General features: G+C 39.1%; 1 protein-coding gene across 32 annotated transcripts in view; it reads right to left on the bottom strand.

The window, feature by feature from the left end:
- Positions 1-13,979, bottom strand: part of EFCAB3 (EF-hand calcium binding domain 3) — a 649,184-nt gene that overhangs the window by 201,441 nt on the left and 433,764 nt on the right. For 31 of the 32 annotated variants that reach the window (XR_011383437.1, XM_070060541.1, XM_070060535.1 and 28 more), the window contains 4 exons: positions 5,011-5,064; positions 2,987-3,091; positions 2,071-2,121; positions 1,051-1,155 (listed from right to left, as the gene is read on the bottom strand). Coding sequence is in view for 31 of the 32 variants with exons in the window: in XM_070060541.1 (XP_069916642.1) it covers positions 1,051-1,155; positions 2,071-2,121; positions 2,987-3,091; positions 5,011-5,064 (315 nt within the window). In the remaining variant the exon portion in view is untranslated. The remainder of the gene's footprint in view (positions 1-1,050; positions 1,156-2,070; positions 2,122-2,986; positions 3,092-5,010; positions 5,065-13,979) is intronic. The other variant, XM_070060518.1, reaches the window with a different exon arrangement.

Genomic DNA, 13,979 nt, shown 5'->3' on the forward strand with positions numbered 1-13,979 from the left:
CAAGATTTGGGTACTGTTAGTAAGGTAGAGAAGACATTTTGGCCAAGCGTTGCAGGAATTCTGGAATTCTATCTATAATAAAACACTCCTTATGGCTAGATCTGTAAGAGAAGTATAGACCCAGGAAATGATTATCATTTTTAAAATCTTAATCTCATGTGGTATATTTTTTGTTAAACAAGTAGAGCTTAAAAAGATTCAGGAAGGTTTGAATTATGGATATGGTCCTGACTCTTAAACCTGAAAGTTGGTCCAAAAATTTACCTCTACTGTTTGAAAACAGTTTGATAACATGCATACATGCCAGCATCAGAAAAAGTGGAAAAGGAGAGTAGCAGGTCTAAATTGCCTACCATACACATCTCCATAGGACCCAAGTGAAAGTGAGAAACAGACAGAAATTTATATGGCTCCAGGGGTCAGCATTGTGACATAGTCAGTTAAGACACAACTTGTCACACCAGCATTGCACATGGGCACAGGTTCAAGATCAGCTGCTCCACTTGCAATTCAGCTCCTTGCTTATGTGCCTGGGAAAGCAGCAGAAGAAGCCTCGAGTGCGTGGGCCTCTGCATCCACAAAGGATACCTGGGAGAAGCTCTGGGCTCCTGGTTTCGGCCTGATGCTGCCCTGGCCATTGCTGCCATTTTGGGAGCTCTCTGTCTCTCCCTCTCTGTACTCTGCCTATCAAATAAATAAATAAATAAGACAGATAACTTCCATGTAAAGTAGGTTTATTCTAGCCATATTAAAAGGGAAAAATACCCAGCAACAATTAAGTGACCTTTTAAAATAAACACTAATGGGGACCAGCGCCATGGCTCACTTGGTTAAAATAAACACTGATGTCATCTGTTAGCAAACGTGGCCAAGGAGGTGGGCTGGAATTGGAGTGGTATCTATCAATTCTTGCTACCATATATGGAAAGAAGGGAAAAACTGAGTAGAAAAGAACACATATACAGAGAGGGAGGGAGGGAGGCAGAGAGAGAATGAGAAAAGGCTTAAAAAGCTAGTTTATGTAGGGTTCAGCAATATTAAAACTCTTACCGTCAACTGCCAGATTTCTTGCTAGATCTTTAAGCTCTGTTTCAGTGAGGTTTATGCCCATGTTTTCCAAAACTGTATTCACTTTACTGGAATCAATCTTCCCTCCTTATGAAAAATATATATAAGCAAAAGTTAAAGACCCTAAAACATGTGGAGAACTGCATAGTTATTTAATTCCTGAGGTTTTCATCCAAAACATCAAAGCTTAATGAAATCTTTACAAGTGCACAAAAAGAGTCAGTAACAGAGTTGCAGTTAGAACTTGCTTTGGTCTTCATGGTGAGTGTACTCAATCTAAAAATTAAAAAGTGGTTCAGTAACTTCTCATAGATTTCCAGCAAGGAGACAGTAAATGACAATAAATCCAATGTTTCCAACTAATGTTGTGTTCTTTTCATTGTGCTTATTTTTATAATTAACTTCTAGTTATGGTAAGAGATGCTGGTTTTCTATTAACATCTTCATTTTAAAGTATTTTATATCATTTAAAAAATAAATCAATCTTAATAAAAATATGAATAGTAGTACAATCAGTGTACAGATTTGGCAGATGTAATGAAGGTGATATTCAGTGATGGAAGTGTGGGAATTCAGTTTAGACATGACTCTCTTTCTGGCCTACTCCTGATTTTCTCATTAGTTTTATCTGCCTCTACTTCCTTGGAACCTTTCCAGCCTTTTTATTTATTTGTTTGTCTCTTTATTTGGCCTGAATATCAGAGTAGTATGCTCTGCTGTTGAAAAAAGTAAATGAAGATGTGTTGATTTTCCTTTTACTGTTGCTGTGCAACCTGGGCTTTGATCATTTCTTCCTAGTTCACAGCTCAGAATCCCAAGGGAGCATGGGAATTCTTGCCAAGTTATAACATAAGAAGTAGTCTCCTAAAGTATGGGCTGATGTATAAAAGAATAAAAAGTATATAATGATAGTTGATTTACAATTTAATCACAAGGAAATAGTATAAATGCCAAACACGATGATCTCAGATTCATCTGCACGTAATGAAGCTTCTCCCTCACCTTTGAGATGCTTTATGCCATCCAGCAGCCTTTTCTGATAAACCTTCCCATCTGTAGGAGAAAGCACTATTCAGATCATGTAAGAGCAGCAGAGTTTCAGAGACAGCACAAAACCAATAATTTCAGAAAGATACACCATGCCAATTACCTTAAACATTTTCTAGTTTACTAACAAACAGTGAAATTACATATAGAGTATGGAGAAAGTTTTAACATTAGTAATATATGTAATTAAAACTGACAATCGACTATACTGAAACATGCCTTCCTTTTCTTTTGTAATATTTCCATCTTTCTCTATTGGATCACTTCCTTCTCTTTTTCATTCATATTTATTCTGATTTAAATTTTATACTTTTCAGTAGAATCAAAACTCATAAAAGACATAACTGAACCCTGATGAAAGTTGTTGCTTTTCAAACTAAAGTTAAATGGCACAAAAAATCTTTTAAGATACATAGGCTGAATATCCATTATCTGAAATGCTTGGAACTAGAAATATTTAATATTTCACAATTTTTTCAGATTTTGGATTATTTGCATATTCATAAGGAGATGTCTTGTGGGATGAGATATAAGTCTGAACACAAAATTCATTTATGCCTCAGATATACCTTCTACACACAGCCTGAAAGTAATTTTATGCAAAGCTTTTAGTGCACCTGTGATCCATCACATGAGGTCAGGTGTGAAATTTCCCACTTGTAGTGTATTGCTGGTGCTCAAAAAATGCTGTGAATTATGGAGCATTTCAGATTTTCAGATTGTGGATATTCAACCTATAATGGGGTCACTTACAAATATGTAACATGGGACATAGATTATTTTTGGCAAGCAGGTAGAGATCATTTTAGAAGTTTTCATAATTTAACAATAAGACTTTCTAGAAGATTACATTTTTATTTGAAATACTCACCATCAACTGGAAGATTATTTATCAGATATGAGAGTTTTTTTTCTGGGAGCTCTATCCCCATGTTTGTTAGAACTGTTTCCACATCACTGACGTCAATTTCCTCTCCTTCAACAGATATGGTTAACATATGAGATTTCTAAGAATTATTTAATTATTCAAGATAATAATTAAATCTTCTCTTACTGCTTAATTACTGGTCTCAACTACTCAATGAAGTAGTTGCTCATTGAAGTAACTACTCAAAATATCAAGAGAGTCCTATTTGACTCCTGCTACAGCAGAAAAATTGACGTGCATGTTTTTAAACTCTAGTAATAATAGGGACAACATAACAGGGTTCATGATAATAGATCTTCGTAACTTTTTATTGTGAGAGATTATCAAGAGATAATAAAATTTAACCCCTTTCCATTGCAGTAACTTATTTTCAGTAAATGTCTCTGATTAAACAGGAAAAAATTAGATTACAGGGCTCGTTAACAAAATGAGACAATATATTTTGTTGCTAAAATGCTGACAAGCCAACGTTAAGGTCTATGGAACTGGGACACAATCATTCCATTAAGAAATAACATAGGGTGGCCCAGTGGGTAAGATGCTGGTTGAGACATTCAGGTCCCCTATTGGAGTACTTGGGGTTAAAATCTTCCTCAGGCTACTACTCTAACTTCATGGTAATGCAGATGGGGTGGGGGGGATGCAGCATTTATGGCTTAAGTAATTGTGTCCCTGGTACCATGTGGTTGATCTGGTCTAGTTTCTGGCTTTGACCTGGCCCAACCCCAGTTGTGGAAGCATCTGAGAAGTGAATCAGCATATAGGAGCTCAATCTCTCCATCTCTGCCTCTCTGTCTGACCAACTGTCACTCTCTCTTTTTAACATAATTTAATAAACAAATAGTATAATTTAAAAAGGAATTTTAAAATTAGGAAAAGTATAAAATATTTGCAAAGATCCCAAACCCTATACATTTGGTATTTTAAATTTATTTATAAATAATATTTATTTTCTACTTTATTAATAAGAAGCTCATTAAATGCATAAAGGTCTATTCTCAACAATTTCCACTGTGAGTTTTCACAATATTCGTATCAGAGGATAATTATAAGGCTGAAAAAGAATGAATGTGGAGTTCTAATTTAATCAAAATTCTTAGCAAAACAAGTTAAAGGACCACTCTGATATTCTTAGCTTTTTAAGAGTAGAATTCTTCTCTTTCTTAAATGAGGTATTTTTTATTTGCCTCCAGCAGCCTTCAAAATACAAATTACTCTCACTTAAGCATGTTTTTCTAAAAGGCCCAATTCCAGCCTTTAAAATTAACCTTGTATTTATCCTTTTTATAGAACACTAAGTAAGGGTCCAGTGCTGTGGCGTAACCGGTAAAGCCATCGCCTGCAGTTCTGGCATCCCATATGGGTGCCGGGTCAAGTCCTGGCTGCTCCACTTCCAATCCATATCTCTGCTATGGCCTGGGAAAGCAGTGGAAGATGGCCCAAGTCCTTGGGCCCCTGCACCCGTGTGGGAGACCCGGAGGAAGCTCCTGGCTCCTGGCTTCGGGTTGGCGCAGCTCCGGCCGTTGTGGCCACCTGGGGAGTGAGCCCGTGGATGGAAGACCTCTCTGTTTTTACCTCTCTCTGTAACTCTGTCTTTCAAATAAATAAAATAAATCTTTAAAAAAATGTTTAATTCTGGGGCAAGTGTATGGCCTACTGGTTAACATATTGGTTGGGATGCCTACATCCCATTCCAGAGTTCCTGGGTTTAAGGCTAGATTCTCTTTGCTCCCGGTTCTAGCTAGTGCATACCCAGGGAGGCAGCAGGTGATGGCTCAAGAGGTTGGGTCTCTGCCACCAATATGGAAGACCCAGATTGAGTTCCTGACAGGGCTTCAGCCAGGGCATTATTGACATTTGGGGAAGCTCCCAGTGGATAGGAGCTTCCTCTGTCTGTCTTTCATATAAGAAAAAATTTAATTCAAGGAAAATAAACCCAGTTATACATATGGTAACTTATTTCTCACCAATAACAGCTTCCACTTTGTCCATCAGTTTTTTCAGATCAACTTTCTTATCTGCTGTAAGACAAAGTTTAATCAGAGGGAAAATATATATAAAGGACAGGAGATCTTTTTTATCTAAGCTTTATTGTTAACCAGATATCAATGAAAACAAATCTGTTAGGCAGAGTTAGACCTGTGAGACTGACAGAAAGGCCACGACCCTCCTTCAAGGTTGAAACCAAGGACCCCGTTCTCTGCCTACAGTCATCCAAGACTGTCCACTTTTCTGTTTAACTTGTGATTAAAGTATTCTCATAAATGGAAGCTCAGCCAAACCAGAAAAGTCTAGTTTATATCCACATATTTAGCATGCCCAAAAGTATGTAACTCCCAGATGTCAATCAAAAAACGCCAATCAGGGGCATCATGGCCACATCACCAATCAACACCCATCATCTTTCAGGAATAAAAGTTTTGAGCCAGGAAGAAAGTGTGCTACATCCTCTCTCCACTGGCCCATCCTCCCTTGGAATGTACTTTAATAAACTTTGCATTCTGGGGCTGGCTTTGTGGCACAGCGGGTTAAAGCCCTGGCCTGAAGCACCAGCATCCCATATGGGTGCCAGTTCTAGTCCCTGCTGCTCCTCTTCTGATCCAGCTCTTTGCTGTGGCCTGGGATAGCAGTGGAAGATGGCCCAAGTCCTTGGGCCCCTGCACCCACGTGGGAGACCCAGAGGAGGCTCCTGGCTCCTGGTTTCAGATCGGCACAGCTCCGGCCATTGCGGCCATATGGGGAGTGAACCAGTGGATGAAAAACCTTCCTGTCTCTACCCCTCACTGTAACTCTTTCAAATAAATACAATAAATTTTTTAAAAATAAACTTTGCTTTTCTACTCTTATTTTTGGCTCATTGAACTGTAATTCCCTTGCTGGTAACAAATCCAGTTAAAATGAAGACCAAGTTTTAATAGTAAATAATGAGTATAAAAGGCTTGGAGGATAAAAATGTAAATTATGAAAATAAACTTATTTTAGTTTATATTTCAGAAATTCAGGTTGTAATAATAGTTATCCCATAATTCTTAGAATAAATAATGAAAACATGCTGACACACAAAAGTGTGTGGGAAGTGATGGGGGCTAGTGCTGTGGTGACCTGCGGTGCTGCCATCCCATACAAGTGCTGGTTCAAGTCACAGCTACTCTACTTCTGATCCAGCTCCCTGCTAATATTCCTGGAAAGCAGTAGAAGATGGCCTGGAAGAAGCTCCTGACTCCTGGCTTCGGGCCAGCCTAGCTCCAACCATTGTGGCCATTTGGGGAGTGAACCAACAGATGGAAGATCTTGTTCTCCCTCTCTTAGTTTCTTTCTGTAACTCTGCCTTTTAAATAAATAAAAAAATCTTTGAAAAAGTATGTTGGGGGTGTGATTTTTTTCTGGCAAGTCTATTTTTATTGCTTTTGTGTATGATCTAAGCAGTCCTCCAATATTACTTTCATTTAGACTTTAAAATTTCATTATTTGTAGAGGTAATTATCTCAAAGCCACACTTCTATCCCTACAAACTGCAGCAGACTAGATCACTGTGGCACTTGAAGACATAGCTGACACTGATTAAGACAGAAGAAGTCAGAGACTATACTCCTGGGCTCACTCAGAATCAAAGCTAAAGCAACGAGCCAAGTTATACCCTATATTCCAGCTAAATCAAAAACTCTTTTCCAATAAAACCTACTCCATAAAGAAGAAGGGATGAGTACACCAGATAGGCAGACATCAATGTAGGGACACAGGAGAGATGAAAAAGCAAGGTAGCATGACTCCTCCAAAAAAAAAATTAATAATCCTCCAGAATTAGATCCTGAACTGAAGAAAATCTATGAAATGGGCCGGCGCCGCGGCTCACTAGGCTAATCCTCCGCCTAGCGGCGCCGGCACACCGGGTTCTAGTCCCGGTCGGGGCGCCGGATTCTGTCCCGGTTGCCCCTCTTCCAGGCCAGCCCTCTGCTGTGGCCAGGGAGTGCAGTGGAGGATGGCCCAGGTGCTTGGGCCCTGCACCCCATGGGAGACCAGGAAAAGCACCTGGCTCCTGGCTCCTGCCATCGGATCAGCGCGGTGCGCCGGCTGCAGCGCGCCGGCCGCAGCGGCCATTGGAGGGTGAACCAACGGCAAAGGAAGACCTTTCTCTCTGTCTCTCTCTCTCACTGTCCACTCTGCCTGTCAAAAAAAAAAAAAAAAAAAAAGAAAATCTATGAAATGACAGATGTATAATTCAAAATAATTACTGTAAGGAAGCTCAGTTAGATTCAAGAGAATACAGAAATACAGATAGACAGAAAAAGCAATAAGGAAATCAATGAGTGATATGAATGAAAATATTACTAAGGAGATGGAACTCATGAAGAAGAACCAAATAGAAATTTTGGAGATGAAATCCTCAATCAGTGAAAAACAAAGAAAAGAAAAATAACAAAAAAGCCCAACTGACAGCTTTAACAGCAGAACAGACCAAAGGGAAGAGTGACAAGAATTTTGAAGTAATACAATCAGATAAAAATATAATAAAAGGATGAAGAAAGCATGAAATATTGGATAACAGTAAATGATCAGTACAGTACAGTAAATATTTGAAGGAGAAGAAAAGGAAAAAGGCATTGAAAACCTGCTTAATGAAATAATAGTTGAAAATTTCTTGTAGACATGAACATTCATATACAAGAAGCTCAAAGAACCCCAAGTAGATTCAAACAAAAAAGGTCTTCGCCAAGGCATACTGTTATCAAATTGTCAAGGAAAGAACCCTAAAGACAAGAGGAAAGTGTCAAATTATATATAAAGGAAAACCAATTAAATCAACATCAGACTTCTCAGTGGAAACCCTACAGGCCAGAAGAGAGTGGGATAATATGTTCAATGTCTTAAAAGAAAAAATTTCCACCCAAGAATATTATATCCAGTCAAACTATCCTTAAAACGTGAAGGAGAAAAAAAATTTTTGATAAGTAAAACCTTAGAGAATTCGCCACAACCAGACTGCCCTACAAGAAATTCTGAAGGGTATCTTGCATTAGAAGTAAACATGAAACACATGTCACCACCAAATTCACTGACAGAGCAGGTAGAATCATTATCCAATCAACAAAATGACAGATCTTAGTTCTTATCTATAAATACTAACCTTAAATGTAAATGGATTAGGGGCTGGTGCTGTGGCGCAGCAGGTTAAAGCCCAGGCCTGAAGCGCTGGCATCCCATATGGGCGCCAGTTCTAGTCCCAGCTGCTCCTCTTCTGATCCAGCTCTCTGCTATGGCCTGGGATAGCAGTAGAGGATGACCCAAATCCTTGGGCCCCTGCACCCACGTGGGAGACCCAGAAGAAGCTCCTGGCTCCTGGCTTCGGGCTGGCGCAGCTCTGGCCATTACGGCCATCTGGGGAGTGAACCAGTGGATGGAAGACCTCTCTCTCTCTGCCTCTCTCTGTAACTCTTTCAAATAAATAAAATAAATCTTTAAAAAATATAAGTGGATTAAATTCAACAAACAAAAGACTTAGGTTGAATAAATGGGTAACAAATTAGAACTCCAGTATACACTGCCTACAAGAAATTCACTTCACAAACAAAGATACACACATATTGAAAGTGAAGGGTTGGGGCCGGTGCTGTGGCTCAACAGGCTAATCCTCCACTTAGCGGCGTCGGCACACCGGGTTCTAGTCCCAGTCGGGGCACCGGATTCTGTCCCGGTTGCCCTTCTTCCAGGCCAGCTCTCTGCTATGGCCCGGGAGTGCAGTGGAGGATGGCCCAAGTGCTTGGACCCTGCACCTCATGGGAGACCAGGAGAAGCACCTGGCTCCTGTCATCAGATCAGCGCGGTGCACCGGCTGCAGTGCGCTGGCCGCGGCAGCCATTGGAGGGTGAACCAACGGCAAAAGGAAGACCTTTCTTTCTGTCTCTCTCTCACTGTCCACTCTGCCTGTCAAAAAAAAAAAAAAAAAAGTGAAGGGTTGGAAAAAGATATAGCAGGCAAATGGAACCAAAAGCAGGTAGGCATAGCTATCCTGATATCAGATAAAAGAGACTTTAAATCAAAAACTGTAAAAAGAAATTTAAAGAAGGATATTATATTTTGATAAAAGTTCTATTCCACAAGAAACATAACAATCATAAATATATACATACTCAACACAAGATCACCCAGATATATACAACAGACCCTATTAGACCTAAAGGGAGAGATAGAGCCAATGCAATAATAGTGGGTGACCAATACTCCACCAGCATCAATGGACAGGTCATTCAGACAGAAAATCAATAAAGATATATCAGAGTTGAAACATACTATCGAACAAATGGATTTAACAGACATTTACAGGTCATTTCACCCAATGGCTACAGAATACACATTCTTCTCATCAGCACATAGAACATTTTCTAGGATAGACCACATATTAGGGCACATATCAACCCTCAGCAAATTTAAAAAGACTGAAATCATACCATGTATCTTCTCAGACCATAAAGGAATAAAATTAGAAATCAACAAAAAGAAGAAGAATAGAACACTCATAAATAGTTGGAAATCAAACAACATGCTACTAAACAATCAATGGGTCATTGAAGAAATTAAAAAGGAAATAAAAACTTTCTTGAAACAAATGAAAAGAAAATACAACATATTAAAACCTGGCCGGCACCGCGGCTCAATAGGCTAATCCTCCGCCTAGCGGTGCCGGTACAGCGGGTTCTAGTCCTGGTCGGGGCACTGGATTCTGTCCCGGTTGCCCCTCTTCCAGGCCAGCTCTCTGCTGTGGCCTGGGAGTGCAGTGGAGGATGGCCCAAGTTCTTGGGCCCAGCACTTGCATGGGAGACCAGGAGGGGTACCTGGCTCCTGGCTTTGGATTGGTGCGGTGCGCCGGCTGCAGCACACCAGCTGTGGCAGCCGTTGGAGGGTGAACCAACGGCAAAAGAAGATCTTTCTCTCTGTTTCTCTCTCTCACTGTCCACTCTGCCTGTCAAAAAAACAAACAAAAAAAAAAATAGAGAGAGAGAGAGAGAGAAAACCTGTAGGATACAGCAAAAGCAGTATTGAGACAATTGTATAGCATTAAATGTTTATATTAAAAAGCAGAAATGTCTCAAAGTAAAGATCTAAAGATGCATATTGAAGACTTAGAAAAACAAGAACAAACCAAACCCCAAATCAGCAAGAAGTGAGAAATGATAATGATCAGAGGAGAAATAAATGATATTGAAACCAAAATATACAAAAGATCAACCAAACAAAAAGTTGGATCTTGGAGAATATAAACAAATAGGTAAACCTCTAGACACAGTAACAAAGAAAAAAAGAGAAAAAATTCAAATAAATAAAATTAGAGATTAAAAAGAAAAATTACAACTGACACCACTGAAATACAAAGGATAATAAGAAATTACTATGAAGCGGGGGCCAGCGCCGTGGCTCACTTGGTTAATCCTCCGCCTGCAGCACCGGCATCCCATATGGGCGCCGGGTTCTAGTCCCAGTTACTCCTCTTCCAGTCCAGCTCTCTGCTGTGGTCCAGGAAGGCAGTGGAGGATGGCCCAAGTACTTGGGCCCCTGCACCCACATGGGAAACCAGGAGGAAGCACCTGGCTCCTGGCTTCAAATCCGCGCAGCACTGGTAGTAGCGGCCATTTTGGGGGTGAACCAACGGAAGGAAGACCTTTCTCTCTGTCTCTCTGTTTCTCTCTCTCACTGTCTATAACTCTACATGTCAAATAAAGAAAAAAAAAAGAAATTACTATGAAGAATTATATGTTAATAAACTGGAAAATCTCGAAGACATGGATGAATTCCTGGATTCATAAAATGTACCAAGACTAACTAAAGAAAATATAGACAACCTAAAAAGACCCATAACAGGCAATGAGATCGAAGTGGTAAATCAATTGTCTTCCATCAAGGAAAAGTTCAGGACCTGATAGTTTTACTACTGAATTCTACAAAATATTCAAAGAGGAGGTAACTCCAATACTTTACAAACTATTTCAAAGTATTGATTAGGATGGAACTCTGCCAAACTCTTTTTATGAGGCCATCATTACCTTAATACCAAAACCAAGACACGACACAAAAAGAAAACTACAGATCTATATCCTTAATGAATATAGATGCAAAGATTCTCAACAAGATACTAGCAAATTTTATCCAAAAAAACATCAAAAAGATCATACATCACAATCAAGTGGGATTTATCCCAGAAATGCAAGGGTGGTTCAACATTCACAAATCAATAAATGTCATAAATCACATCAATAGAATTAAGAACAGAATCCATTTGATTGGGGCTGACGCTGTGGTGTAGCAGGTAAAGCCACGGCCTGCAGTGCTGGCATCCCATATGGGTGTTGGTTTGAGTCCCGGCTGCTCCACTTCCTATCCAGCTCTCTGCTATGGCCTGGGAAAGCAGTAGAAGATGGCCCAAGTCCTTGGGCCCCCGCACCCATGTGGGAGACCCAGAAGAAAATCCTGACTCCTGGCTTTGAATCAGCTCAGCTCCGGCCATTAGGGCCATTTGAGGAATGAACCTAGTGTGGATGGAAGACTTTCTCTCTCTGCCTCTCCTTCTCTCTCTGTGTAACTCTGACTTTCAAATAAATAAATAAATCTTTAAAAAATCCACATGATCATGTTAATACATGCAGAGAAAGCATTTGCTAAGATTCAACACCTCTTCATGATAAAAAAAAAAAAACCTTCCACAAATTAGATATAGAAGGAACATTCCTCAAAATTATAAAGGCTATATGTGACAAACCAACAGCCAATATCATACTGAATAGGGAAAAGCTGAAAACATTTCTCCTCAGATCTGGAACAAAACAAGGATGTCCACTTCTGCCACTCTTATTCAATATAGTATTGGAAGTTTTGTGAGATCAATTAGGGAAAGAAAAAAAAGGAAATCAAAATTGGAAAAGAGGAAGTCAAATTATCCATGTTTGCAGATGACATGATGTTGTACATGGAAAAACCTAAACACTCCACCAAAAAGTTGCTAGAATTGATAAACCAGCTCAGTAAAGTTACAGGTTACAAAATAAACATACAAAAAAAAGTACCTTTTGTGTATGTTAATGATGAACTCACAGAAAGAGAAACTCAGAAAGAAGTCACATTCATAATCGCCACACACACACACAAAAATCAAATATTTAGAAATAAATTTAACCAAAGAAGTGAAAGATCTCTACAATGAAAATTACCAAGCACTGATGAAAGAAATCACCAAGGACATAAAAAATGGAAAGATATTCCTTGCTCATGGATTGGGAAGAATTAAACTGTCTATACTGGCAAACACAATCTGCAAATTCAATGCAGTGTCTATCAAAATACTAGTGACATTCTTTACAGAACTAGAGAAAGCAATCCGAAAATTCACATGGAAAGGCAAAAGACCAAGAATAGCCGAAATAATCTTGAACAATGAAAACCAAGCTGGAGCCAACACAATACCTGATTTGAAAGCAAACTACAAAGTTATGGCAATTAAACCAGTATGAAACTGGCATAAAAACTGATACATAGATGAATGGAACAGAATAGACAGTCCAAAAATTAATTCATACAGACACAGCCAACTGATTTTTGACAAAACTCAGACCATACAGTGGAATAAAGTCTCTTCAACAAATGGTGCTGGTAAAACTGGATTTATACATGTAGAAGAATGAAATTAGATCCATATCTCTCACCATTTACAAATTCAACTCAAGGGGTCAGTGTTTTGGTGTAGTAGAGGCTAAGCCTCTGCCTAAGCACCAGCATCCCGTATGGGTGCCGGTTTTTGTCCTGGCTGCTTCTTTTCCAATCCAGCTCTCTGCTTATGGCCTGGAAAAGCAGTGGAAGATGGCCCAAGTGCTTGGGCCCCTGCAATGACTTGGGAGAACCATAAGAAGCTCCTGGCTTTGGGTTGGCTCAGTTCCAGCCATTGTGGCCTTTTGGGAATGAACCAGCAGATGGAAGACCTTTCTCTCTGTCTATCCCTCTCTCTGTCTGTACTCTACTTCTCAAATAAACAAATTAAATCTTTAAAAAATCAAGTCTAGATGGATCAAAGACCTAAATTTAAGACCTGAAACTATGAAGTTGCTGGAAGAAAACAGGGGAAACACTAAAGACATTGCTAAAAGGTTACAACTTCTTAGACAAGACAACCAAAGCACGGGCAAAAAAAGGAAAACTAAACAAATGGGTCTTTATCAAACTCAGAAAATTTTGCATAGCAAAGGAAACGATCAATAGAGTGAAGAGAGATCCAACAGAATGAGAAAAACATTTGCATACCATCTATCTGACCAAGAATTAATATCCCAAATATATCAGCAACTTAAAAAATGCAACAACAACAAAAACGACCAATCCAGTTGAGAAATGGCTAAGGACTATAATGGACAGCTCTCAAAAGAGGAAACACGAATGGCCAAGAAATACATGAAAAAATCTCAACATCACTAGCTATCAGGAAAGTGCAAATCAAAACTTCATTGAAATATCACCTTACTCCAGTCAGAATTGCTATTATCCAAAGGATAGAAAGTAACAAATTCTGGTAAGGAAATGTAAATTTTTACAGCCACTACTGAGTGTGGAGATTTCTTAAAGAACTAGAACTAGAATTGCCAGCAATCCCACTATTGGGCATTTATCCAAAAGACTTGAACACAATGTTTCAAAGAGATACTTGTACCACCATGTTCATAGTAGTACTGTTCAAAATAGCCAAAATTCAGAATCAATCAAGGTGTCCATTATTAGATGAATGAATAAAGAAAATATGATACACACACACACACACACAATGGAGTATTATTCAGCTATTAAAAAAGACAAATTTGCAGCAAAATTGACACAATTGGAGGACATCATGTTGAGTGAAATAAGATGGATCCAGAAAGATAAATATCACATTTCTCCCTTATATGTGGGAGCTAAAATTTTT

The sequence above is a fragment of the Oryctolagus cuniculus genome, chromosome 17 (genome assembly GCF_964237555.1).
Source record: "Oryctolagus cuniculus chromosome 17, mOryCun1.1, whole genome shotgun sequence".
NCBI classification, from domain to species: domain Eukaryota; kingdom Metazoa; phylum Chordata; class Mammalia; order Lagomorpha; family Leporidae; genus Oryctolagus; species Oryctolagus cuniculus.